The following is a 24,476-nucleotide window of genomic DNA, read 5'->3' as shown; positions in this document are numbered from 1 at the left end:
AGGATGGATGAGCTGATGGAGGAAGGATGGATGAGCTGATGGATGAGCTGATGGAGGAAGGATGGATGAGCTGATGGAGGAAGGATGGATGAGCTGATGGGGGAAGGATGGATGAGCTGATGGATGAGCTGATGGAGAAAGGATGGATGAGCTGATGGAGGAAGGATGGATGAGCTGATGGGGGAAGGATGGATGAGCTGATGGATGAGCTGATGGAGGAAGGATGGATGAGCTGATGGAGGAAGGATGGATGAGCTGATGGAGAAAGGATGGATGAGCTGATGGGGGAAAGATGGATGAGCTGATGGAGGAAGGATGGATGAACTGATGTAAGAAGGATGGATGAGCTGATGGAGGATGGATGGATGAGCTGATGGAGGAAGGATGGATGAGCTGATGTAAGAAGGATGGATGAGCTGATGGAGGAAGGATGGATGAGCTGATGTAGGAAGGATGGATGAGCTGATGGAGAAAGGATGGATGAGCTGATGGAGGAAGGATGGATGAGCTGATGGAGGAAGGATGGATGAACTGATGTAAGAAGGATGGATGAGCTGATGGAGGAAGGATGGATGAGCTGATGGATGAGCTGATGGAGGAAGGATGGATGAGCTGATGGAGGATGGATGGATGAGCTGATGGAGGAAGGATGGATGAGCTGATGGAGGAAAGATGGATGAGCTGATGTAAGAAGGATGGATGAGCTGATGGAGGAAGGATGGATGAGCTGATGGAGGAAGGATGGATGAGCTGATGGAGAAAGGATGGATGAGCTGATGTAAGAAGGATGGATGAGCTGATGGAGGATGGATGGGTGAGCTGATGGAGGAAGGATGGATGAGCTGATGGAGGAAGGATGGATGAGCTGATGGAGGAAGGATGGATGAGCTGATGGTGGAAGGATGGATGAGCTGATGGAGAAAGGATGGATGAACTGATGTAAGAAGGATGGATGAGCTGATGGAGGATGGATGGGTGAGCTGATGGAGGAAGGATGGATGAGCTGATGGTGGAAGGATGGATGAGCTGATGGAGAAAGGATGGATGAACTGATGTAAGAAGGATGGATGAGCTGATGGAGGATGGATGGGTGAGCTGATGGAGGAAGGATGGATGAGCTGATGGAGGAAGGATGGATGAGCTGATGGAGGAAAGATGGATGAGCTGATGTAGGAAGGATGGATGAGCTGATGGAGGAAAGATGGATGAGCTGATGTAGGAAGGATGGATGAGCTGATGGTGGAAGGATGGATGAGCTTATGGAGGAAGGATGGATGAGCTGATGGAGGAAGGATGGATGAGCTGATGGAGGAAGGATGGATGAGCTGATGGAGAAAGGATGGATGAGCTGATGGAGAAAGGATGGATGAGCTGATGGAGAAAGGATGGTGTGGGAGAAGGATGTCATGACATGCTCATGACTTCTGGCCTAGTTACATCCTGGGCCTTGTTGACTGGTTCATATGAATATTGTTGATAGTTAGAATGAGCGTGTTTATGATAAACTGCGAAAGCTAGGCGCCTCCAGAGAGGGCCACGTACACTTGTTATGATAAAACGGTATAAAAGGGTGTCCCAAAATGAGCTCGTCGGACATTTTGTACATTCTGTATGCACATTTGCTGTGACGGTTTGTTCAATAAACTCCCCAATGGACGGCTGACCAACGCGGGATGCGACTCTAATTTCTCCACAACAATGGATGAGCTGATGGAGGAAGGATGGATGAGCTGATGGAGAAAGGATGGATGAGCTGATGGAGGAAGGATGGATGAGCTGATGGAGAAAGGATGGATGAGCTGATGGAGGAAGGATGGATGAGCTGATGGAGAAAGGATGGATGAGCTGATGGAGAAAGGATGGATGAGCTTATGGAGGAAGGATGGATGAGCTGATGGAGGAAGGATGGATGAGCTGATGTAGGAAGGATGGATGAGCTGATGGAGAAAGGATGGATGAGCTGATGGAGGAAGGATGGATGAGCTGATGGAGGAAGGATGGATGAGCTGATGGGGGAAGGATGGATGAGCTGATGGATGAGCTGATGGATGAGCTGATGGAGGAAGGATGGATGAGCTGATGGAGAAAGGATGGATGAGCTGATGGAGGAAGGATGGATGAGCTGATGGGGGAAGGATGGATGAGCTGATGGATGAGCTGATGGAGGAAGGATGGATGAGCTGATGTAGGAAGGATGGATGAGCTGATGGAGGAAGGATGGATGAGCTGATGGGGGAAGGATGGATGAGCTGATGGATGAGCTGATGGAGGAAGGATGGATGAGCTGATGGAGAAAGGATGGATGAGCTGATGGGGGAAAGATGGATGAGCTGATGGAGGAAGGATGGATGAACTGATGTAAGAAGGATGGATGAGCTGATGGAGGATGGATGGATGAGCTGATGGAGAAAGGATGGATGAGCTAATGGAGGAAGGATGGATGAGCTGATGGAGAAAGGATGAATGAGCTGATGGAGGAAGGATGGATGAGCTGATGGAGGAAGGATGGATGAGCTGATGGCGGAAGGATGGATGAGCTGATGGAGGAAGGATGGATGAGCTGATGGCGGAAAGATGGATGAGCTGATGTAGGAAGGATGGATGAGCTGATGGAGGAAGGATGGATGAGCTGATGGAGAAAGGATGGATGAGCTGATGGTGGAAGGATGGATGAGCTGATGGAGGAAGGATGGATGAGCTGATGTAAGAAGGATGGATGAGCTGATGGAGGAAGGATGGATGAGCTGATGGAGGAAGGATGGATGAGCTGATGGTGGAAGGATGGATGAGCTGATGGGGGAAGGATGGATGAGCTGATGGAGAAAGGATGGATGAGCTGATGGAGGAAGGATGGATGAGCTGATGGAGGAAGGATGGATGAGCTGATGGAGGAAGGATGGATGAGCTGATGGAGAAAGGATGGATGAGCTGATGGAGGAAGGATGGATGAGCTGATGGAGGAAGGATGGATGAGCTGATGGAGAAAGGATGGATGAGCTGATGTAAGAAGGATGGATGAGCTGATGTAGGAAGGATGGATGAGCTGATGGTGGAAGGATGGATGAGCTGATGTAGGAAGGATGGATGAGCTTATGGAGGAAGGATGGATGAGCTGATGGAGGAAGGATGGATGAGCTGATGGAGAAAGGATGGATGAGCTGATGGAGAAAGGATGGATGAGCTGATGTAGGAAGGATGGATGAGCTGATGGAGAAAGGATGGATGAGCTGATGGTGGAAGGATGGATGAGCTGATGGAGAAAGGATGGATGAGCTGATGGTGGAAGGATGGATGAGCTAATGGAGGAAGGATGGATGAGCTGATGGAGGAAGGATGGATGAGCTGATGGAGGAAGGATGGATGAGCTGATGGAGAAAGGATGGATGAGCTGATGGAGGAAGGATGGATGAGCTGATGGAGAAAGGATGGATGAGCTGATGGAGAAAGGATGGATGAGCTGATGGTGGAAGGATGGATGAGCTGATGGAGAAAGGATGGATGAGCTGATGGAGAAAGGATGGATGAGCTGATGGTGGAAGGATGGATGAGCTGATGGAGGAAGGATGGATGAGCTGATGTAGGAAGGATGGATGAGCTGATGTAGGAAGGATGGATGAGCTGATGTAGGAAGGATGGATGAGCTGATGGAGGAAGGATGGATGAGCTGATGGAGCTGATGGAGGAGATAACTGGGTGACTTTCAACCCAGTTATCTCGGGGTCTTAATCCAATCCAATTCTTAGTCAGATTAAGGTGTTTACATGAACTTAATAACTCAGTCTGATTGTAATTTAGCCAATAATCTGATCCTTTCAGGGCCATGTGACCCCACTGAGTCGGTGGACAGTTTCCTCTGCTTAAGGCCGTGTGTTCACTTATGTTCAGATCCAACTTCGGGATGGTTTTGTCCCCCAGAAAACCCAGGAACCAGCATCCGGGGCCCCCTGGGGGACAGCAGCTCTGATGCGGTTAAAAGCTGGAAAGGCCATTCTTTTCATTTCAGGGAATTTTACAGACTTCTAATGCCCTCACCAGATTATTCACTGTATCTGACCACCGAGCTCTTCTCCTAGAGGCTGACCGAGTAACCTTTTCCAAATCTCTGCAACACATGAATGCTTCCAGTCATTGTCCCCTCTGGCCTCCCCATCTTTTTAAGGGTGGAGCAGTCCTCTTTCATTAATTTCACAGCCTCGTAATGAATATCTCGTTGTTCACCAACCTTTTCCTTCACTCATCCAACAGCCCTGATGCACAGAGAGGCCGAAGCAAAGAGCTTTCTCTTCTGAATTTATCTCGTGTTTCCTCTGAAGCTGTTTTCAATATTTCCAGAATTACCTGGAAATCCTAAAGAATTGATCCACAGCAGCTTGTAAAACTGAAAGGCTTTTTATGAGGATTCAGGCGGGAGTCTGGGGCGCAGTGGCGGTCCTTATCAGCCAGAGCAGATAACGTAAAGGTGTGAAGAGGCTGGCTTTTCACAGGCTCTGTGAATTAAAGCTGTTTTTTCCTTCCTTTCAGAGAGGACTTTGACCAGGAGGAGAAGGCTCGTTTTGGAGAGCTGTGCAGCGGAGAGAATGGAAAAGGCAGAGAGTGGTTTGCCAAATACGTGAGCGCCCAGGTGAGTTTGGCCCGAGGTCACGAGTGAGCTTCAGAGGTGGAAAAAATGTCCAAATCGTTGGATTAACAATGGCAGGAACAGTAAGAGGCATCGTGCAGGTTGTCGTAGCAAACTAAATCCCAAAATGTGTTTTCAGAAGAGTTTATCAAACGATTATAGATAAACTTAGGGCTGCACAATTAATCGAATTTTAATCAAAATCGCGATTTTGGCCGCGACGATTATGAAAAATGAAAATCGCAATTTTTTTTATTATTTTTTTAAATTTTTTTTATTTTTTTTACATTTATTTTCTTAATGCGGGTTCATTTGCATTATACTCTAGCATGCAAGCATTTAACCAGTAGTCCGCCAACAACCAGGGGGCGAACATGGACCTATTTGTTACGCCGCCTAACTGATCCACAAGCAATTTAAGCGCGCAGCTCCTCACTAGTGCAGCCAGCAGTGGTGTCAAGTTCAAGTGGTGAGAACAGAGTAGTAGTGATATAAGGGAAGACAAAACTGGTGGTGAGGATGATATAAATGACCGAGAGCCAAGCTGAAGCTGCGTCAGAAGGTAAGCCCACAGCCGGTCTCTCTGGTGAGAAGGACGAGCTCGTCCCTCGAAGGGGCTCAATTTCAGCTGTGTGGAGCTACTTCAGATTCAGGGCGAGCGATGTCCAACAAAAGCAGGTGTTGTGCAAAGACTGTGCAATAATAATTGCATTTCAGTTTTATTAAGTTTATTCCTTACATAGTACATTCTTAGCTAGATTTCATTTCGTGATTTTAAATTACATTCTGCACTGAAAATTGTTTTGTTTTTTTTTGGAAAGAAGTGCAATAAAATTCAGTTGTTTATCGTTGTTCCATAATCGTGATTAATAATCGTGATTTCAATTATGATCCAAATAATCGTGATTATGATTTTTTCCATAATCGTGCAGCCCTAGATAAACTAGTGCTTATAAATAGGGCTGGGCGAGTTAACTCGTTATTATCGCGTTAACTCGCTAATTATTTAATGCAATAAATATTTTATCGCGCATTAACGCAGGTTGTTTATGTTTTTTATTATTTTTTTATTATTATTTTTTTGAGTTTTTGTGCCTTTAATGGATAGGAAAAATCAGAGAGACAGGAAGCAGGAAGCAGAAAAAGGGGGAACGACATGCAGCACAGGGCCGTCCGATGCGGGACTCAATCCGGATTTTTATTTTGGCTTTTATTCTGTAAAAGTCTGTTGCTCACAGGCTTTTATTTTGTAAAACTCTGTTGCTGTCTGCTGTGGAACAGGAAAAGAAAGTAATCGGCGGATCCACCAAACATGGAGAAGGGTACGGAACTTTTACTCGGCCATTTTCATGTTAAAGTTCTTCCAGACGGCGGAGTCGACAGAACCAAAGTCATCTGTAAACACTGCCAAGTTGAATTGTCTTCTCAGCGTAGTAGTTCCAGTCTAAAATATCACTTAAAGGCAAAACACACAACTGATAGCAGCAAGTCATTCAAGGAAACAGACAGTGGAGCGAGGCTTCTACATAAAAACTACAGAAAGATGCTGATGTTAAAAGTGTGTTTGCACAACAAATGTTATGGCACTTTCATTCATATGGCAGCACATTTAAACTAAAGCTAAATGCTAAAAGCTATACACTACTTTTGGATTCATTTTTGGATTCTGCGTACAAATGTGATTAATCAGGGAAATCATGTGATTAATTAGATTAAACATTTTAATCGTTGCCCAGCTCTACTTATGAAGAAAGACATTTAAAAGAATGAGTCACATTGTTGTGTGCACAGATCCTGGAAACCACAGATAACCTGAAGTGGAGTCCTATCAGATGTTTTAATCTAAGTATTCACACGTAGAACGAGCTGCTCGCCAACCAGAATTAAGCTCTGCTGGTGTCAGAGATATTACAAGTTTTTAATCATATGCACGGCTGTCATTTGGAAATCAGTTCAAATATCTTCCTCAATCCACCATTCAGTAATCCAAGCAGCAAATAAGCCTGTTTACCTTGATTAAACATAAAATACAAGAGTTTTAAAACCATTTAATGAAGAAGTGCATTCATATGTAATACATTAACCAATGTCCAGGCATGAAACATTATTTTGCATGAAGTATATGTTATTAAAATTAAATTAAATTCAGTTGATAACAGATGTCATCTCAAACCTTTCCAAAGTTAGGGTCCAAATCAAACCAATTAGAGTCAATTTAAAACAACAGACCGCACTGAAACTTCTCTCTGATCCAATCCCCCATCCTGAGCGTGCACGAGGTGACTGTGGGGAGAAAAAACTCCCTTTGAACAGGAAGGAAACCTCCATCAGAACCAGAACCAGGAACCATCTGCCTGGCCCAGCTGGGGGCTGAGAGGACAGGAAAGAGGGGACAACAAACACCGTAACACCAGGCCAGGGACACCTGCTGAGAGAGAGAAACACAAGTTAATGACAACAATGATGTCACATGTACATGGAGAGGTGCATCATGGGAGCCCCTCCAGCAGGCTGGGCCTATAGCAGCTTAACTATGGGATGTTTCAGGATCACCTGAGCCATCTCTAACTATAAGCTTTATCAGAAAGGAAAGTTTTAAGCCTGATCTTAAAGGTAGAGAGGGGCCTGATAACTGAACTCATTAAGAGCTGCCGTGCTGTCTGATAATGTTACCTGATGGAAGCAGGTATGAAGTGAAAAGAATCGGTCCAAGCACAGAACCCTGAGGAACTCCATGGCTGTGTTCAAAACTGCATACTACATACTACATACTGCATACTACATACTACATACTGCATACTACATACTGCATACTACATACTGCATACTACATACTACACACTGCATACTGCATACTACATACTACATACTGCATACTGCATACTACATACTGCATACTACATACTGCATACTACATACTACACACTGCATACTGCATACTACATACTGCATACTACATACTGCATACTACATACTGCATACTACATACTGCATACTACATACTACATACTACATACTACCTACCACATACTGCATACTACATACTGCATACTACCTACCACATACTGCATACTACATACTACATACTACATACTGCATATGTTGTGGAGAAATTAGAGTCGAATCCCGCGTTGGTCAGCCGTCCATTGGGGAGTTTATTGAACAAACCGTCACAGCAAATGTGCATACAGAATGTACAAAATGTCCGACGAGCTCATCTAGTGACACCCTTTTATACCGTTTTATCATAACAAGTGTACGTGGCCCTCTCCGGAGGCGCCTAGCTTTCGCAGTTTATCATAAACACGCTCCTTCTAACTATCAACAATATTCTGAACCAGTCAACAAGGCCCAGGATGTAACTAGGCCAGAAGTCATGAACATGTCATGACATCCTTCTCCCACATAGTCCCCCCTGAAATCACTTATCAGTGATTTAATAAAGAAATAATCTAAAATAAAAGAAAATCATCCCACATAGTTAATTAAGAATTAATTACCATAATAAACACTAAATTATTCTAATAATTCTACAATATCAATCAACGGGACCATTTTGAATAAATGAAAAGGAATATATATATATGTGTGCACTCGAATCACATTAAATGATTAAATTAAATTACACGATATTGATTTCAACAACACTACAAGTTTTACATTGCCATCACACTTGTCCACTGTTCGCAGTGCATAGGTGCGAAAAACCCACTGGCTGCTACTTTCGTAACTCATGTTCTTATCTTGGGAAAATTCACCTACGGCCCCCCCCACTGGCGACCGACCACTTTACCAAGGTCGCACTCCGAACAGTTGACTGACACAATTGGCAATGGACATATCAGTGATCAGTTTTGATTGATAATACACATAGACTGAATACACCACCTTCAAATCAGTTAATCACCGTTTTGTATCAAGTACAATACACAAAATTATGGATTATCACACAACAATAGTAATAAAATGCAATGTAACGCAGCTCCTCCAGTCCCGTCCCATCTCCTGTGCTCTGGTGTCGTCTGCTTCTGGCCGAACATCCGTCCGGCTGGGTCTGGAACTGCTAAGCTAACTCTGGGAGGAGAGGTCGCCAGTACGTCACTCCCAATCAAAGAGATCTTCAGCATCTCTTCTCCCTGTCAGACTAACCTTGGTTCCACCCTCGAAGAAAGAAACTTGTGAACCGTCCGTTGATAACCTTCATTCGTTGACCCGCTCTTCCCATGCGTTGGTCCTCAGGCCTGGTCTCGCATGGTCATCTGCCTCCAGATTCCTTCCGCTGTTTGTTTGAACATCACTTGCAGCAAACACCTTCTCAGAATGGGTATAATGCAACACACCAATAGGGGAACCATTCTCACTATCAACAATATTGCTATTCCCGCCTTAACTGTCATCGCTCCCCCTTCTCCCAAAATCCCAAACAGACCAGTCCACCACCGTTCACCTCCACCAGCATCACACGTCAGCTCCTCTCTCCGTTCTCTGAACTCCTTCACGGCCGTTGTGAACGTTCTATCAGCTGCAGTGTTCCCGGTTATAAATGTACAACATTTTCCCCAACCATCTGGCACGCACCATTTTCCCTTCTAATATACCTTCTAAAACTTGTCTGTTCTACCAAGCCATCATACTCGTATTGCCCCTTTTTCGTGGCGTCCAGAGGCGGTGATTTGGTCGTCTCCTCCACCGGACCCATGATCCACACTTCCTCAAATCGTTTATTCCATGACCTTAAATTCAAGCTTAGCAGATACCTCTTCACGACTAGCTCTAGTGTGTATTGCTGGCAAAGTTCGTGGCGTGGCATGGTCTGAGTGGGTGTGTATTGTTGCATCATACTCATCTGACCCAGGCTGGCTACTTCCCTGCGGGGTGGCTTCATCACGGGACCCTTCCAGCCTCTCCTGTCTGCGGGATCCCGTCCAACATCTCCAGGCTTCGTTCTCCTGAGCCCATGCTGTCGGCCAACACCCACACCTGGATGCTCACAGTGTCAGAAATCTTAACCTCTCCCTTTTGTTCATCCTTTCCCTCGGACTCAACTCCGTCTGTGTCTTTAGTCCGAACCTTAGTGCAGTGATTCAAATGGTACCATGTGTTGCTACCTTCCACTTGAACTGCTGTTGATGTTGCTCGCACCATTGTGTACGGTGCTTTCCGTCTTGGCTCAAGCCACTTCCTCCGGAACACTTCGATGTGCACCTGGTCGCCCGGCACCACTGGCCTCTCAACCAGCTGTTTGAGACTCAAGTCTCTGAACTCCTCCTGTAGATAGATTGTTCTGTGGACTGCAGTTAGTTGCTTCATGTAAGCTGTCCACTCTGTTTGCACCTGCTCAAGTGGGAACTGAGGTGGCGGCCTGGGTCGACCCGTTAGCATTTAATGCGGTGTTAGTGCGTGACTCTATGAGTCTGCATACGAAAGCTCATTAGTGGAAGCGGCAAAGCATCTAGTTAGTTTAGTTGAAGCACAGATTCAATTCAATTTCACTTTCCAGGTTCCATTGATCCTCTCATGCATCCCTTGACTTTGTGGATGATAAACGGCCCCACAGCGCTGCTTGATTCGCAGCTGCTGCAGAATGCCTCTTGCACTTTTATAACCAAACACTTAACCATTATTTGAGCTAATCTCTGATGGAATGACAAACAGATGAATCAATTCTCTTACCAAAAAAAAAAATTTACGACTATTTATCCAATATGTATGACCAATATCCTTGTGATGGCGCGACCTCTGGCTCCAGTGACACCATTGGTGCCAAAACAGAAAGCTGGCACTTTGATGCTACTTTCGCTGCTTCATCAGCCGCGATATTACCTTTACCAACCATTTTGTTACCTCTATGATTATTTGACATTGTATCACTGCCAATTTACAATTTTCATGACCGCAATCCGCTCCTTCATTTGGACCTCCTGTCGCGCTGGACTTCCGTCTGACCTCCTGAACCCTCTCTGCTTCACAACTGCTCCAAACGAAGAGAAAATATCATGAGTCTATGCAGAAACTGTGTACACATTCGTAACCTTACCTTTCACCAGTCAACATGCTTCCGTTAGTGCCTTCAGTTCAGCCAACTGTGCCGAACATGGCCGTTCACACTTCTCAGCTTTCACCGTCACAAAGTTTCCACCTTCCTGTTTCACAACTGCAAAACCTGCATGATCACCCAAATGATCTCACAACATGAACCATGCACAACATAAGTGACATCAGCCTGCACAAGTGGAGTTGCTCCTATGTCAGGTCTCAGTTTAATGTATCTCACAGCTTCTGCCACACGCTCATGTGGTTCTCCTTCAAACTCACGTGAAATGACATCTGCAGATCCCGATGTAGTACACTTCTGTATTCACATCTGGACGTGTCAAAAGATGCACAACCTGCAAACATCCTGTCCGAGTCACAACATACCTACTCTGATTTATTAGTTCTGAAATCTTATGGTTTTTATTGGAGACATATAAGAAAAATGGCTTCTCATAGACTAATGTTGGCCGTTTTGGATGACCCTTGCTAATTCTGTTTCAAATTTCCAATGGCTAACTTAGCCTCGGTTGTCCTCTCCAGTTGGACTTCCAACCTTTGATCTTTGGATCTTTCATGATTCCTTCCAGAGGAAGCGCATTTTATTGCATAATCTTCCCAAAAGAAGATCATACTTGTTGTATTTTAATTTTACTTATTATTCATTAGTTATTTATTTATTTATTTTGGACATGGCGCTTTCCTTACTCCCTCCAAGTGGGATGGAGAGATATCAGTAATTCCCTATGGGCTAAATAGATACCCTAATTCAGACTATCAATGCTAAAATTTAAATTAGAAACTTTGTTCCGTTCAAATTTTAGAACTTCGTAATAGTGGCACATTTAAATTTTAAATTCAGAAACTTTGTTTTGTTGTGTCCTAGTAACAGTGACCTATTTAAATTCAAGTTTTAGAAACTTAGTAGTCGTGATACATTTAACTTAAAAACTTTGTTTTGTTTTGTAATACTGACACACCTGAGGGCGGTTTTTAAACCCTTTTGAGTACGTCTGATGTAAGTGTACTTCTTACCTCTATATGTCAATGTAAACCAATACTGGGATTCCTCTGCCAGAGGAACGCCTTGGACCTACCGGGCCACTTGCTCCGCCCCCCAGGGACTGGCCACGGTCCTGCCGAACACTCGGGTTTCTCGGTGCTCTCGGACAGCTGTAAACAAAGTGTCCCCTCTCGCCACAGGCCCAACATGCCCCCGAGGACCTTCGTCCTCCTGGTGCACCTCTTCTTGACCTTTGACAGGGTCGACGATGGACTTGCCCCTGTGACGGCTGTTCAGCGGCCCCCGCTGTCATGGCCTCATTTCGTACCTCTTGCTTCGCTTGCAGTTCTTCTAACTGCAACCGTGCAAGTTCCCTTTGCATATCCTTCTCCTGATCCTTCCGTTTCAGTTCTTTTCTGTATTTGTTTACTGCATGCACCACGTGGTCTCGGAATTGTCCATGTGACATTGAATTCAACCCCACCACATCCTCCAGCCTCCCCTGAACTGGGGCAGGCAGAGCCTCTTTGATGGAAACTCTGAACAATGTCACCCAAGCTGGGCTCTTCTCGATTTCTCCCTCAGACTCTTGTCTCCATTTCTTCAATTGTTGTGCAATGTACACAACCGGACTCTCTGTTCCTGACAGTGGCTCCCCCTTTAATGCTTCGAGGTCCACTCCCGCAGGAAACTCAGCTCGTAACGCTCTCCAGAGTGCAGCTCGATATGCATTAAAGTCAGTTCCATCAGCTCGGTGGCTTAACATCCAGTCATTCTCACTGTGTCTCAAAATGCCCTCCATGGTAGAAGTTCCAAAACACAGTGCCCACACTGCCTTAATGTGTCCCACAGACAACAGTTTATGCACAGTCTCTTGTTCAAAAGCTCTTATCCATCTACTTGCACCTCTGTGAATGTCCGGCAATCGAGCAACCAGCCCCCCTAGGTCGAGCGTCTGCCACGGCACATACTGTCCCTGCGTCATTTCTATCAAACTCGGTGCTGACGCTGTTGGACTCTTATGTTCTTCAGAAGATGCCTTTTAAACTGGAGGTGCCAGTTTGGGTGATTTTTGGTATTGTGGGAGCTGTCCCCTTGCCTGATCTGAATTACAGACGGCGTCTGGCTCAGGAGCTCCATGACTGCTTGATGTAGCTATTTGTAGTTCTGAACGTTCATGAGATATTTTATGATCTTTTATTTCGGAATCTCCTTGTATGTTTGCTGCTCCCGGCAGTGTTGGAAATAGCTCTGCATTTTCAAAGACATGTAAAACTTTTAATTCAAGCTCTCTCTTTTCCTGTCTCTTTTTGCTTTTGTCCTTTGGTTTGTAAGCTTTAATCCTTTGTACCATACTCTTACAGGTAGTTACATTGAAAGTGCCACCTTTTGGCCAGGGTGAGACGTTATTTTTTTGGAATGTTCAGGATGTTTGGCGCTGATGATTATTGTTGGTGTTACATCCATTGTTTCACCTAGTTAGTTCCCTTCTATTGTCTTTTGACTTTTTCTTTTTATTTACTTATCTATTTTCTAAATTTCCCTTATTTATTATTCGTATTCCCCCTTTTTTTTTTTTTTTTTTTTTTTTTTTTTTTTTTGAAAGTCAATTTAAATGCACTAATTATTTAACTCTAATCAATGCTAATTTAATGCTCGGCTAAATTTAGCTTAGATGCAGCTAATTATTGGATTGGATGTTGTCAATGCTAATGTTAAGGTTAGCCTACGTTAGCTTTGAAAGCTTATGCTCTAGGTTGTTTTTTTTTTTTTTTTTTTTGTTTTTTTAAATTAAACCAATGTTAATTCAATGTTAGGCTAATTTAGCTTTTTGACTTCCGGTTTGGAGTTCGGTTACTATTATTGCTAATGTTAATGTTTGCCAACCAATGCCAATTGATGTTAGCTTCCTCGCTGTTGCTAATAAATGCTAACCTATTGCTAATTAAGATTTAAACCAATATTTGCCTTATTGCTCTTGCTAATCAATGCTAATTGTCTTTCTGATCAATGCTAATTATGGCTAACGAAATGCTAACAAATGCTACTAATGCTAACCAATGCTAACTATTGCTAATCAATGCTAATTGTATTTCTGATCAATGCTAATTATGGCTAACGAAATGCTAACAAATGCTACTAATGCTAACCAATGCTAACTATTGCTAATCAATGCTACTTATTGCTAATCAATACTACTTATTGCTAATCAATACTAGCTTCCTTGTTGACCAATGCTAATTGAATGCTAATTATGCTATTCAACGCTAGTGATTGCTAATCAATGCTAGTTATTGCTAATCAATACTATTGATTGCTAATCAATGCTAATCAATGCTAAACAATGCTAGTTATTGCTAATCAATACTACTTATTGCTAATCAATACTAGCTTCCTTGTTGACCAATGCTAATTGAATGCTAATTATGCTATTCAACGCTAGTGATTGCTAATCAATGCTAGTTATTGCTAATCAATACTATTGATTGCTAATCAATGCTAAACAATGCTAGTTATTGCTAATCAATCCTAATTATTGCTAATCAATACTTGCTGTATTGCTAATGCTACCCAACGTTAATTTATTGCTAATCGAAAGCTCAGTTAATGCTTACTCTGTTTGAAGTGACTCAGGCTAAAGGCGTTGCCCCAACTTTTGCTCACATCCGGATGCTTCCGATCCAATCCACACACAATGTCCTCCACCAATCCAGATGATCCAATGTACGTCACAGCTACGTCAATTCTGACCAATGAAATAAACTTTTTTTTTTTTTTTTTTTTTTGAAAGTCAATGAAGTCTGAACACACCTCTAAATCTATCTCCAATGAAACACGTCTGAGACACGTAACTACTAACCAATGAAATATGAACACACCTCTAAGCCTGCCTCCAATGCACCACGTGAATTTCTAACAAATCAAATATGAACACACGATTACCTCTACTTCCTAGACTGTTATTAGCTCCTCCTAGCATAACAATTGAACCAGACATAACAATTGAACCACACCCCAACTCAAAATGGCGTTTGTCACACTTTTTGTTACAAGTTGAGAAAAAGGAGGAAATACAAACTTTCAGCTGGACAGAGAAGAAATACAATTTAACACAGAAATAACAGTTGCACTATTCTTCACCTCGAAATGGCGTTTGTTAGGGAAGAGAAAGAAATACAATTTAACACGCTGTGGACAGGGAAACTACAAATCAAAAGATACAGAAACAATGCATAAGCGAAAAACTTTCTTTATCAGGAATGTCACATTCACGTCGAACGACGTGATGAATCGATGGCCTACGGAGAGAACCTCTTCCTTAGGAATTGCGAAACCCTCATTACTCGACTGATAACAACTCTGCAATTAGCACATTACCTAAAGAAAACTAATAATTATTACCGTTCAACCATAAAGTGCCCCTGGAAGACACAAGGAAAGAAAATGTGATCACACACGAACATTTGAAGCAGCAGAGAACCTCTCAAGGACAGAGCACGCGCCCACACACCAGCCGCGGGAGCGCGCAGCACCCTCTGTCCCCCTGAAAGCCAACACATTCACTCGCCTGTTGAGAATAGAACTTTAGAAACTTAACACCAATCACAGCAGTATTCAATAATTCAATAATCACAAGATGCACGCAACGAAAAAGTCATAGCACATTACTGCAACAACTCCTTATCTCCCCAAGTTATTAATGTGGCAACTATAACAATGAAGCAAATTATAACAATGAAGCAAATTATAACAATGAAGCAAATTATAACAATGAAGCAAATTATAACAATGAAGCAAATCTGAGTTTAACTTAAAATGCTATGAATACTCAAAAGTCAAGGGATGATATGAGTCAGAACCTTTTTTCTTTCCTTCTCTTTCTTGATTCACACAAACATCAGATTTCACACACACATTGACAGACAACAGAGACCGGTCCCACACACTCAAGTCAGTCGGTCAAAGTTTTTGTGTCAGTCACCGTTCAAATATTCACATTTTTAAATTATCAATTTCTTTCATTTAGACTTTTAATTTTTCAGGAGATGTTGGTGTCGGCAATATATGGAATACAAAATGTGTTTTCCCTACAAGCCTTGTGATATGGTCTCTGACCAATGCAGCAAATGCTGACGTGTATTTATCAGCTTCGCTGTGACCTCTTAATAAAAATCTCCTGTGGCCAATTTCATAACCGAATTTGAATTTTCTTCTCAAAATGTCTTTATACTGAGGTCTCGGATAACTCCAAAGAGTTCTAAGCAGATATATAAAATGATATAAACATATATACTTAAAATGTGCCCGTATAGAACTGGAATTGACTTTTTCAGAGTTTTCTTGAACTGCCGTTTTGATTCCACCTCCAAACTTTTATGTTCGCAAGTCAATCAATTACCAGCATTCGTCTACTCCTTGACTAGTGAAAATAACTTTTCACATATATTAATGACTAATGCGAACCATAATCCCACGGTAGCCCGAACCCCCAATGCATTAAAGGTCGGCCGTTGGCTTTATGGCATCACTATGGACGAGTGTTTTCCACCCTGCCCGCTCTAAAAGCGTATTATACTATTCCAGTTTAAACTCATCGATTTATTTCCCTGCCCGAGCATGAGCGACTAGTCCTTCTTAATTATCACAACAATACATCAACACAATAGCCCGACCAGCTGCTCACAGCTGTCTGCTTCACAAAACACGTCTCACATCAGCTGCTGTTTACCCAATTTTTATCTCAATTAAAACACTTGGCTCCCCTTGGCCCACAATTTCAACAATTTCAGCAGCCCCTCTGCGCAGAGGTAACAATGGAAAGGCTTACCGTGTGCAGGATCCGTCTCTCTCCTGTGTTCTTTTAAATTTGGGGAAGCCGGAAGAAGCCGTCAGCTGTGCTCCACTAACCGAGATCAACTGCGTAATGGTAGGAACAAAATCCCACCTGCCGGCTTGTAACAGCCGATGTCGGCTGTCGGGGCACAGCGAACACGCTCCGCCGGGATCCAGATGCAAACTCTCACGAATTCGGGGTCACCATTATGTTGTGGAGAAATTAGAGTCGAATCCCGCGTTGGTCAGCCGTCCATTGGGGAGTTTATTGAACAAACCGTCACAGCAAATGTGCATACAGAATGTACAAAATGTCCGACGAGCTCATCTAGTGACACCCTTTTATACCGTTTTATCATAACAAGTGTACGTGGCCCTCTCCGGAGGCGCCTAGCTTTCGCAGTTTATCATAAACACGCTCCTTCTAACTATCAACAATATTCTGAACCAGTCAACAAGGCCCAGGATGTAACTAGGCCAGAAGTCATGAACATGTCATGACATCCTTCTCCCACACATACTACATACTGCATACTGCATACTGCATACTACATACTACATACTACATACTACACACTACATACTGCATACTACCTACCACATACTGCATACTACATACTACATACTACATACTGCATACTACATACTGCATACTACCTACCACATACTGCATACTACATACTACATACTGCATACTACATACTGCATACTGCATACTGCATACTACATACTACATACTACATACTACATACTGCATACTACATACTACATACTACCTACCACATACTGCATACTACATACTCATCGATCAGACAGTATGCAGAGCGTTTACCCACAATGCATTTGGCTCCTGCCCGAGCCGAAATCAGCCGGCCTGAAGCTGATTTCCCTTAAGCTCTAAACTCTGTAAACTTTAGCAACATTTGAAACATTTTCAGGAGAGAAAGTAGTCGTTTAGATCCCCAACGTGTTGAAAATCTGTCAAAATACCGGCTATTTACAATTTTGTTCCCACGAATTCGGCGCTACTAAAGCTAGCCGCAGTGAGCTAACGCACTTCCGGTTATTTTCACAAAATAAAATCCCCGTTGCCTTTTATCATAGGGATAGCCATTACCATACAATTGGTGCTTTTGTTTTGAAAACAGGAAGTGAACCTACCCTCGTTGTAGCTAGCTTGAAACTGCCGTTTTGACAGGAAATGACAATCGGCGACGTCACGTTACGTTGCATCTTGGGTAGTTTGAGTATGAGTAGTAACCTCATGATGCATACCCAACATTTCAGAGAATCTAGTATGCATCCTGGAACTTCTGCTTACTCAAACTCACATACTAACTCAGAAAGTTAGTAGGAGAAATAGGAGAAGTATGCGGTTTGGAACACAGCCCATTTCTTACTCTGGTTTGTGAGGAAGATTCTTCATTTACAAGAACAAACTGGAATCTATTATATAAATATGACTTAAACCAGCCTAAAGCAGCTCCTTTAATCCCGATAAACATGTTCAAGTCTCTGTGACAGAACGCTGTGATCAAACGAATCAGATACAGCTCTGAGATCCAACAGGACAAGAATACAGCAGATAGAATAAGGCACAGATGGGTTGAAGCAGCTGGTGATGGTTTTCCTGTCCTAACCGTCCCGTCTGTGTTCGCAGCGCTGCCACTCCAAGTGTGTGAGTGAAGCCACCTTCTACAGACTGGTGCAGTCCTTCGCAGTTGTTCTTTTCGAGTGAGTATTTTTCTTTGACCTGCTCTCACTTTGTGAACACTGGGGATTCAAGATGCTCGTTCTTTACACTTTAATGTTTTTGAGCTCTGCTGTGTCCACCCTGCTTATCAATAGAGAAATGTCTTCAGTTGTGGGACCTTAAAATGAAAAACCTGCGTAACGTTTGAACAAAAACGGCCTTATAATGATGAAAACTTTGACATCGTGGTAGGATATGAAGGCTGGCTCATGGGGTCTAATCCCAAAAAAAAGATCTCCAAACTTCTGAAAACCTTAAAGCCTTTCAGCCAGCAGAGAACTACTGTAGTTTAAATTTGGAATTGTGCTTTTGGGCCAAAAAATGGAAAAAAAAGTTTATTCAGAGCACTAAAAACTTGATTTTCAGTGAGAACCAAAACGTGGAAGTTTGTTGCAACCAGGTGGCGACGCCTATGGGAAGTTGTTGGTTCTCCACTTGGTGATTGTCTCCATGGTTACCAAACTAAACCAATGCAACAGTGAGAGATGAAGCGGTTCTCCATCCATCCAATCCTTTATCTTCCACTTGTCCGAGGTCGGAGGCAACAGGTCCGGGAGCGAAACCCGGACATTGCTGAATCCGTACCTGGATGGGTCAGGAAATGTTAAGCAGGTGGTTTAATGTCCTGGCTGATTTGTGCATCAGGCTTTGGGTTGAGTAAAGTGGTTTTCCCCTTCGTTAGAGAGCGAGCGGCTGGTCTATCTTATCACTTGTTCATGCATTGAGTCGTTCAGCTTCGGTAAATGACAGAATTACCTCTGATGTTTTACAGGTGTTACCAGATGGATGACTACAGCCCAGCCAAAAACCTCATGACCATGTGCTTTACCTACTATTACATCGGTAGGCGCTGATTTCGTCACACTTTGCACCTTATTCACCTTTTTTTATCAGCGACTGCAGCTGCTTCCTCACTTTTGTTAAACCATCCTGGGACACTTTTCTTGTTTTATTCTGGACTCATTTTAACGGATTTAAACTCCTCTTCATTGTTTTACTGCAGGTACGGATCAAATCCTCTTTTTTTTTGTGAATTCCAGTGAAGGTTGTGACTAAAAAGTCGTGTTAGGCATCAGAAGTTTCTCTCCAACACATTTTACCACCTTTCAATTCTGAGTATTGTGAGACCTGCAGAAACTATAGATGTTTATAGACCATTTCATGTCACTTATTAAAGGGACAGTTCGCCTCTTCTGACATGAAGCTGTGTAACATCCCATATCAGCAGCATCATTTCTGAACATCTTCTTACCCCCTGCTGCGTCCTGTGAGCAGAGTTCCAGCCTCGTTTTGGTGTTGATGAAGGTAGTCCGGCTAGTTGGCTGGGGTTTAAAAAATAAAGCGCTTTGCTTCTCAGAACAATATGCGTTCAACAGAGTAATACATTTGCATCACAAAATGGTTCTCCAGGAAAAAGTCAGACCTCACAATCTCTTGGCCCTATATTCTCTCCCTTCGTATCACTGCCTGCTGCCGCCTGCCGACAGCCGCGCCTGTTACTGTGTTTGCTGCTCGGACTGCACAAAACGCTTTATTTTTTAAACCCCAGCCAACTAGCCGGACTACCTTCATCAACACCAAAACGAGGCTGGAACTCTGCTCACAGGACGCAGCAGGGGGTAAGAAGATGTTCAGAAATGATGTTGCTGATATGGGATGTCACAAAGCTTCATGTCAGAAGAGGCGAACTGTCCCTTTAAGTTAGCCCTCGATCGCTTGCAGGCTATCCAGAATGACACCATTAGACTGTTTATGAGATAAAAAAGATTACAGTTTACAATACCCGCCTCATTGTCCAATGCTGATACAACACAGATTAACAGAGACAACATACTTTCAGGGCGTTTTACAGTCAGGTTCCAGCATTCGCCTGAACCCACGGGGGGATGAAACACTCTCAGACTTAAACTCTTACCCAAAACTTCCTAAAACGACACGTTTATTCATGCTTTTCTGTAGCTTAACTATAAAGGTTTGCTCTTTTTTTCCTGCGTGAAACCAAATATAACCGTTTTAACACAACGTTTTGCTGAGCCTTAAAGGACAAACCGACCGGCTGTGTTTGCATCATTCCTCTCTGCTGATTCAGGGAGTGTTGCCGCCTCAGCTTAAGCCTGTGGTTTTTACTTTAGCAGCAACACCACACATCAGAGTTTGAGCTTACGTAAGCAGGAAATGTCGGGCGATTCCTGCACCTCTGTGACACATCGCATCAGCAGTCAGTATTCGAGCAGATCTGCGACTGTCTGCTTTGCTCCACAGAAAGAAGCTGATCTCCAGGCAGCTTTGCACCTGCATCTTTCCAGCACTGGAACAGACTAATTACTGCTTAAACTCCCAGAGTCACAGCTGGCTTAAGTGAAGCCAAACGCTCCAGACGAGTTTTTTTTTTCTCCATATTGCTCCACCTGTGAGATTAACCTGGCTTCAGAAGCCAAACAGCAGGTAGATGCTGCTAAATCCTAGAAGGCGACGTCTTAAACAGTCAGTCAGAGCAACCATACCGACACAATGTTGGCTTAAAGGGTTTCATAGAGATACAAAACAAGTCCTAACCAGAGGTGGGCAGAGCAGCCAAAAACTGTACTCAAGTAAAAGTACCGTTACTTTAGAATAATATGACTCAAGTAAAAGGAAAAAGTAGTCGTTGAGTAAGAGTAAAAAAGTGCTCGGTGAAAAAACTACTCAAGTACTGAGTAACTGTTGAGTAACGTCTGATTTATTTGTTAACACAAGCATTCAATCAGACAGACAAAAATACTAAATAATCATCTTTAGGCAAATTAGAGTTCATCCAATAGATAAAATAAATTAAAATGAATTAATTAATTACAAAATAGCTTAAATTAAAATAATCCAGGTAAATTCAAGAACTTCAATAAAAAATAAAAGAGACTTAGGAAATGTTTAAAACATATGTAACCCATATGTAACCTAAAAAACAAACATTCACCTATCCATGGGGGGAAAAACGAGTTTAGGAAACTTAGCGCTACATGTTTCCTCAGGTTAGATGTTGAGTTTCTGCTGAAATGTGCGTTTGTTTTGGTTGCCACAGAAGACACATAATGTAGCTGCTGTTTCTCACTCTTTGTAAGGTAAACATGCTTTCAGTATGAGGCCTCGTCTGCGTCTTCATTTCCCACCGTTGGTTCTGACATTTTTCATCTGTTTCTTTCTTTGTTTGCTACGACTGCTAATGCTAAAGCTAACCCGTCCCGCCGCTGAGATCGAGTACGGTCACGTGACCAGACTGCACGGCTGCGTCTGATTGGTGGAACACAGTCAGGTGGTAGAGCCTTTGGCGGAAGTCTCTCTCTCTGTCAGAATAAAACATTAAAATGAGGCGTACGCGGGGGGATAAAAATAATGAGGCGTAGAATACCAAAGAGGTAAGAAGAAAAGTAACCAGCTCATTGTAGCCTAATGTAGCGGAGTAAGAGGACAGTTTCTGCTGCACACATCTACTCAAGTAAAAGTAAAAAGTATAGAGATTTAAAACTACTCCTAGAAGTATAATGTTTTCAAAAACTTACTCAAGGAAATGTAACTCGTTACTACCCACCTCTGGTCCTAATGCGTAGCTTTCCTCTTCAGGGAAGTCCCAGCCGTCTCCCTCCGAGCTGCTGGATCGTGGCGGGCCTCCAGTCGCTCTGGACTCGTACCTCAACAAAGCCAACTTCTGGCTGTCGGGGAAGAAGGACGCAGCAGAGCGCCTCCTTAAAAACACGTCCAAAACCGACGTCAAAGGCTTCTTCGGAGGCCTGGAAAGCAAGCTGAGGGGCTCGGTGGCTCCTAAGTCTGAGTGAGCAAATGCACCTCGTCCTTCAATTAACTCACTTTAAATACAGATTTTCTTCTTATGCTACGATTTCTGTTTTAGCGACGTGGAAGTTGAGACGAAGCCCAAATCCCCAGGTACAGACCAGAGATGAGTCGCTGCCCTTTCCCCTCCTGCTCAGATGCTTTAACTGTTTCTGTGATCTGGAAAACGAGTCAGTTTCTGTCATGTTTTGTCTTCCTGTTCAGTGTCAGAAGCTCCAGGAGAGAAGAAGGAGGAGAAGGTGTACCTGTACACTCACCTCAAGCCGCAGCCCATCTGGTAAGAGTGGAAACGGGAAATAAAAGAGAGTCAAAGCAGGTCAAAAGGTGACCGGTTATGTGATGCGAGGCTCGGGTTACAGCGACCAGTGGTGTCAACACACACACATTTGTTACTTAAGCAGAAGTATAGATACTGCAGTTTAAAAACACTCTGGTAAAAGTTGAAGTATCAACTTGACCTCTTTACTCAAGTAAAAGTGAAAAAGTATGTGCTCCAAAACCTACTTAAAGTATAAAAGTAGTTTTTTTTAATTAAAAAAAAACAAAACACACACACAAAAAGGTAGATGCCACTATATGAATTGCAAGCTTAATTTGAAAACTGGTTAGTTCTACATGCGGCCCAAGACAACAATCATAAAACCATTACTGTCAAAGACAGTCACTCAAGGAGCATGTTCTTTCTCAAACTTTATTGGAATTCAATTACACGTGAGGTAGTATTAAAGAGGTAGGTCGTGAGGTATTCATGTTCGTCCCATCAAAAAAACAAAAAAAAATGTAAGGAATAGAAAGGACAGATACCTAAAAAGTGTACTCAAGTACAGTAACAAAGTATTTGTACTTCGTTACTTGACACCTCTGCAAACATCTTTAAAGCAACCAGTGCTGTACAGAATATTCTGTCAAATAACAGCAAAGAGAAGGATAATTAGCTTTGATAAAACAGAGCGACCAGTGCTCCCATCTGTTGTGGCCATTTATAGTTTCAACAATTTTTATTGATTTTTCACAATGAATTATCGAACAGACAGCAATAACAATAATGAAATAAAATAAGTAATAAATAAGTATATTCAGATATCTTAAGAAATATACATATACAGTATATATTTAAAAAGGGTAAATAAAATAAGTAAATGTGTAATAACAATAATAACAATAATAGTAATAATAATGACAATAAGGGTAAAATAGAATAAAGTAAGATTAATTAAAAAATAAAATAAATAAATGAATAAGTAAATAAATAAAATAAAGTAAATAATAATAATAATAGTTTGAAGAGGAAAGGGGTGGGGGGGGTTCTGTTCTCACTTCTGTTTGGTGTCTTAATCCTCATTTAATGGAGTTTGTAAGCTTTTGTAATATTCTAGAAAGGGGGTCCAAATCCTCTCAAATTTTTGCAAGGAGCCTTTAAGGGTATATCTGATTTTCTCAAGTGTAACAAAGTGCGTTATATCTTTTATCCATTTTGGATGTTGTGGCCATTTATGTTTTGTAAGTCATGGGTTCTATCGCTTTGGTTTTCTTTGGGCAGTTGGAATATACTTTAGTTGATTTGGAGTCAAGATCTGGGGTTCATTTTTGTATTTGAGATTGTTTAGATTATTTTGTGACTTTTAGACCCTCCCGTTAATCAGACAGATTAAGAACGCACCGGGGGCTCTTTTTGTTTGTCAAATGTCCGCTGTGAAGACGGGAGCTGGTGGTTAAATGATTTTTTGACAACTTTTAGATCTTATTAAATCAGATTAATTTAACTTTCGTTTTTCATCCAAATTGTGAGAATTTTTTTGTTATTGTTTTGTTAATTTTTTTTGGTCAAAATTAAACTACATATATTTTTTAACAATCAACTCTGAAGTGCGTGCAAGAACAAAACCACCTGGCTTATCCACTGAGTTCAGCTGTTTGTTCGATTCTTCTTCTAGAGCCAAGAGGGAGACTGTAGAAAACAAATGAAAGGGGTCCTAGTACAGAACCCTGAGGCACTAGATTACAGGACAGTTCTCCATAAGTTCTGTTATGGACGAGCTAAAGCAGTTCAGGACCTGGTCCTTCGGATGCTCGTTACTTCTCAGGACAGCAGCAGAACATTTTAAAGATCTAAAGGGGTGGGAATCTAAAAAACTATTGTACTTCTTCCCATTCCTTTTTCGAACAATGTTTGGTTATGTGTTAACACTTTATGTGATTGAATTTTTTTTTTATTTCTCTTTTTCTTTCTTTTGTATGTACAAATAGTTACGTACATTTTCTTTTTTATACATGTTCGAAAATAAAAATCTATCTATCTTGCTGGATGAACAGCCCTGAAGCCGAAGTGAAATTTATTTGCGTTCCTTATGTTTAGTCATTGGTGCTAATTTTTTTAAAAACCTGCACATTTCTGACAGAATGCCTTTTCT

The 24,476-nt window shown here is 42.4% G+C and overlaps 1 protein-coding gene across 2 annotated transcripts in view; it reads left to right on the top strand.

The window, feature by feature from the left end:
• Positions 1-24,476, top strand: part of kiaa0513 (KIAA0513 ortholog) — a 49,311-nt gene that overhangs the window by 11,853 nt on the left and 12,982 nt on the right. For both annotated transcript variants that reach the window (XM_075470755.1, XM_075470754.1), the window contains exons 3-8: positions 4,522-4,621; positions 18,148-18,221; positions 19,013-19,083; positions 21,838-22,045; positions 22,124-22,158; positions 22,270-22,342. In XM_075470755.1, coding sequence (XP_075326870.1) covers positions 4,522-4,621; positions 18,148-18,221; positions 19,013-19,083; positions 21,838-22,045; positions 22,124-22,158; positions 22,270-22,342 — 561 coding nt within the window. The remainder of the gene's footprint in view (positions 1-4,521; positions 4,622-18,147; positions 18,222-19,012; positions 19,084-21,837; positions 22,046-22,123; positions 22,159-22,269; positions 22,343-24,476) is intronic.

The sequence above is a fragment of the Odontesthes bonariensis genome, chromosome 7, assembly GCF_027942865.1.
Source record: "Odontesthes bonariensis isolate fOdoBon6 chromosome 7, fOdoBon6.hap1, whole genome shotgun sequence".
NCBI lineage: Eukaryota > Metazoa > Chordata > Actinopteri > Atheriniformes > Atherinopsidae > Odontesthes > Odontesthes bonariensis.
This window is presented reverse-complemented; position numbering and strand designations above follow the sequence as displayed.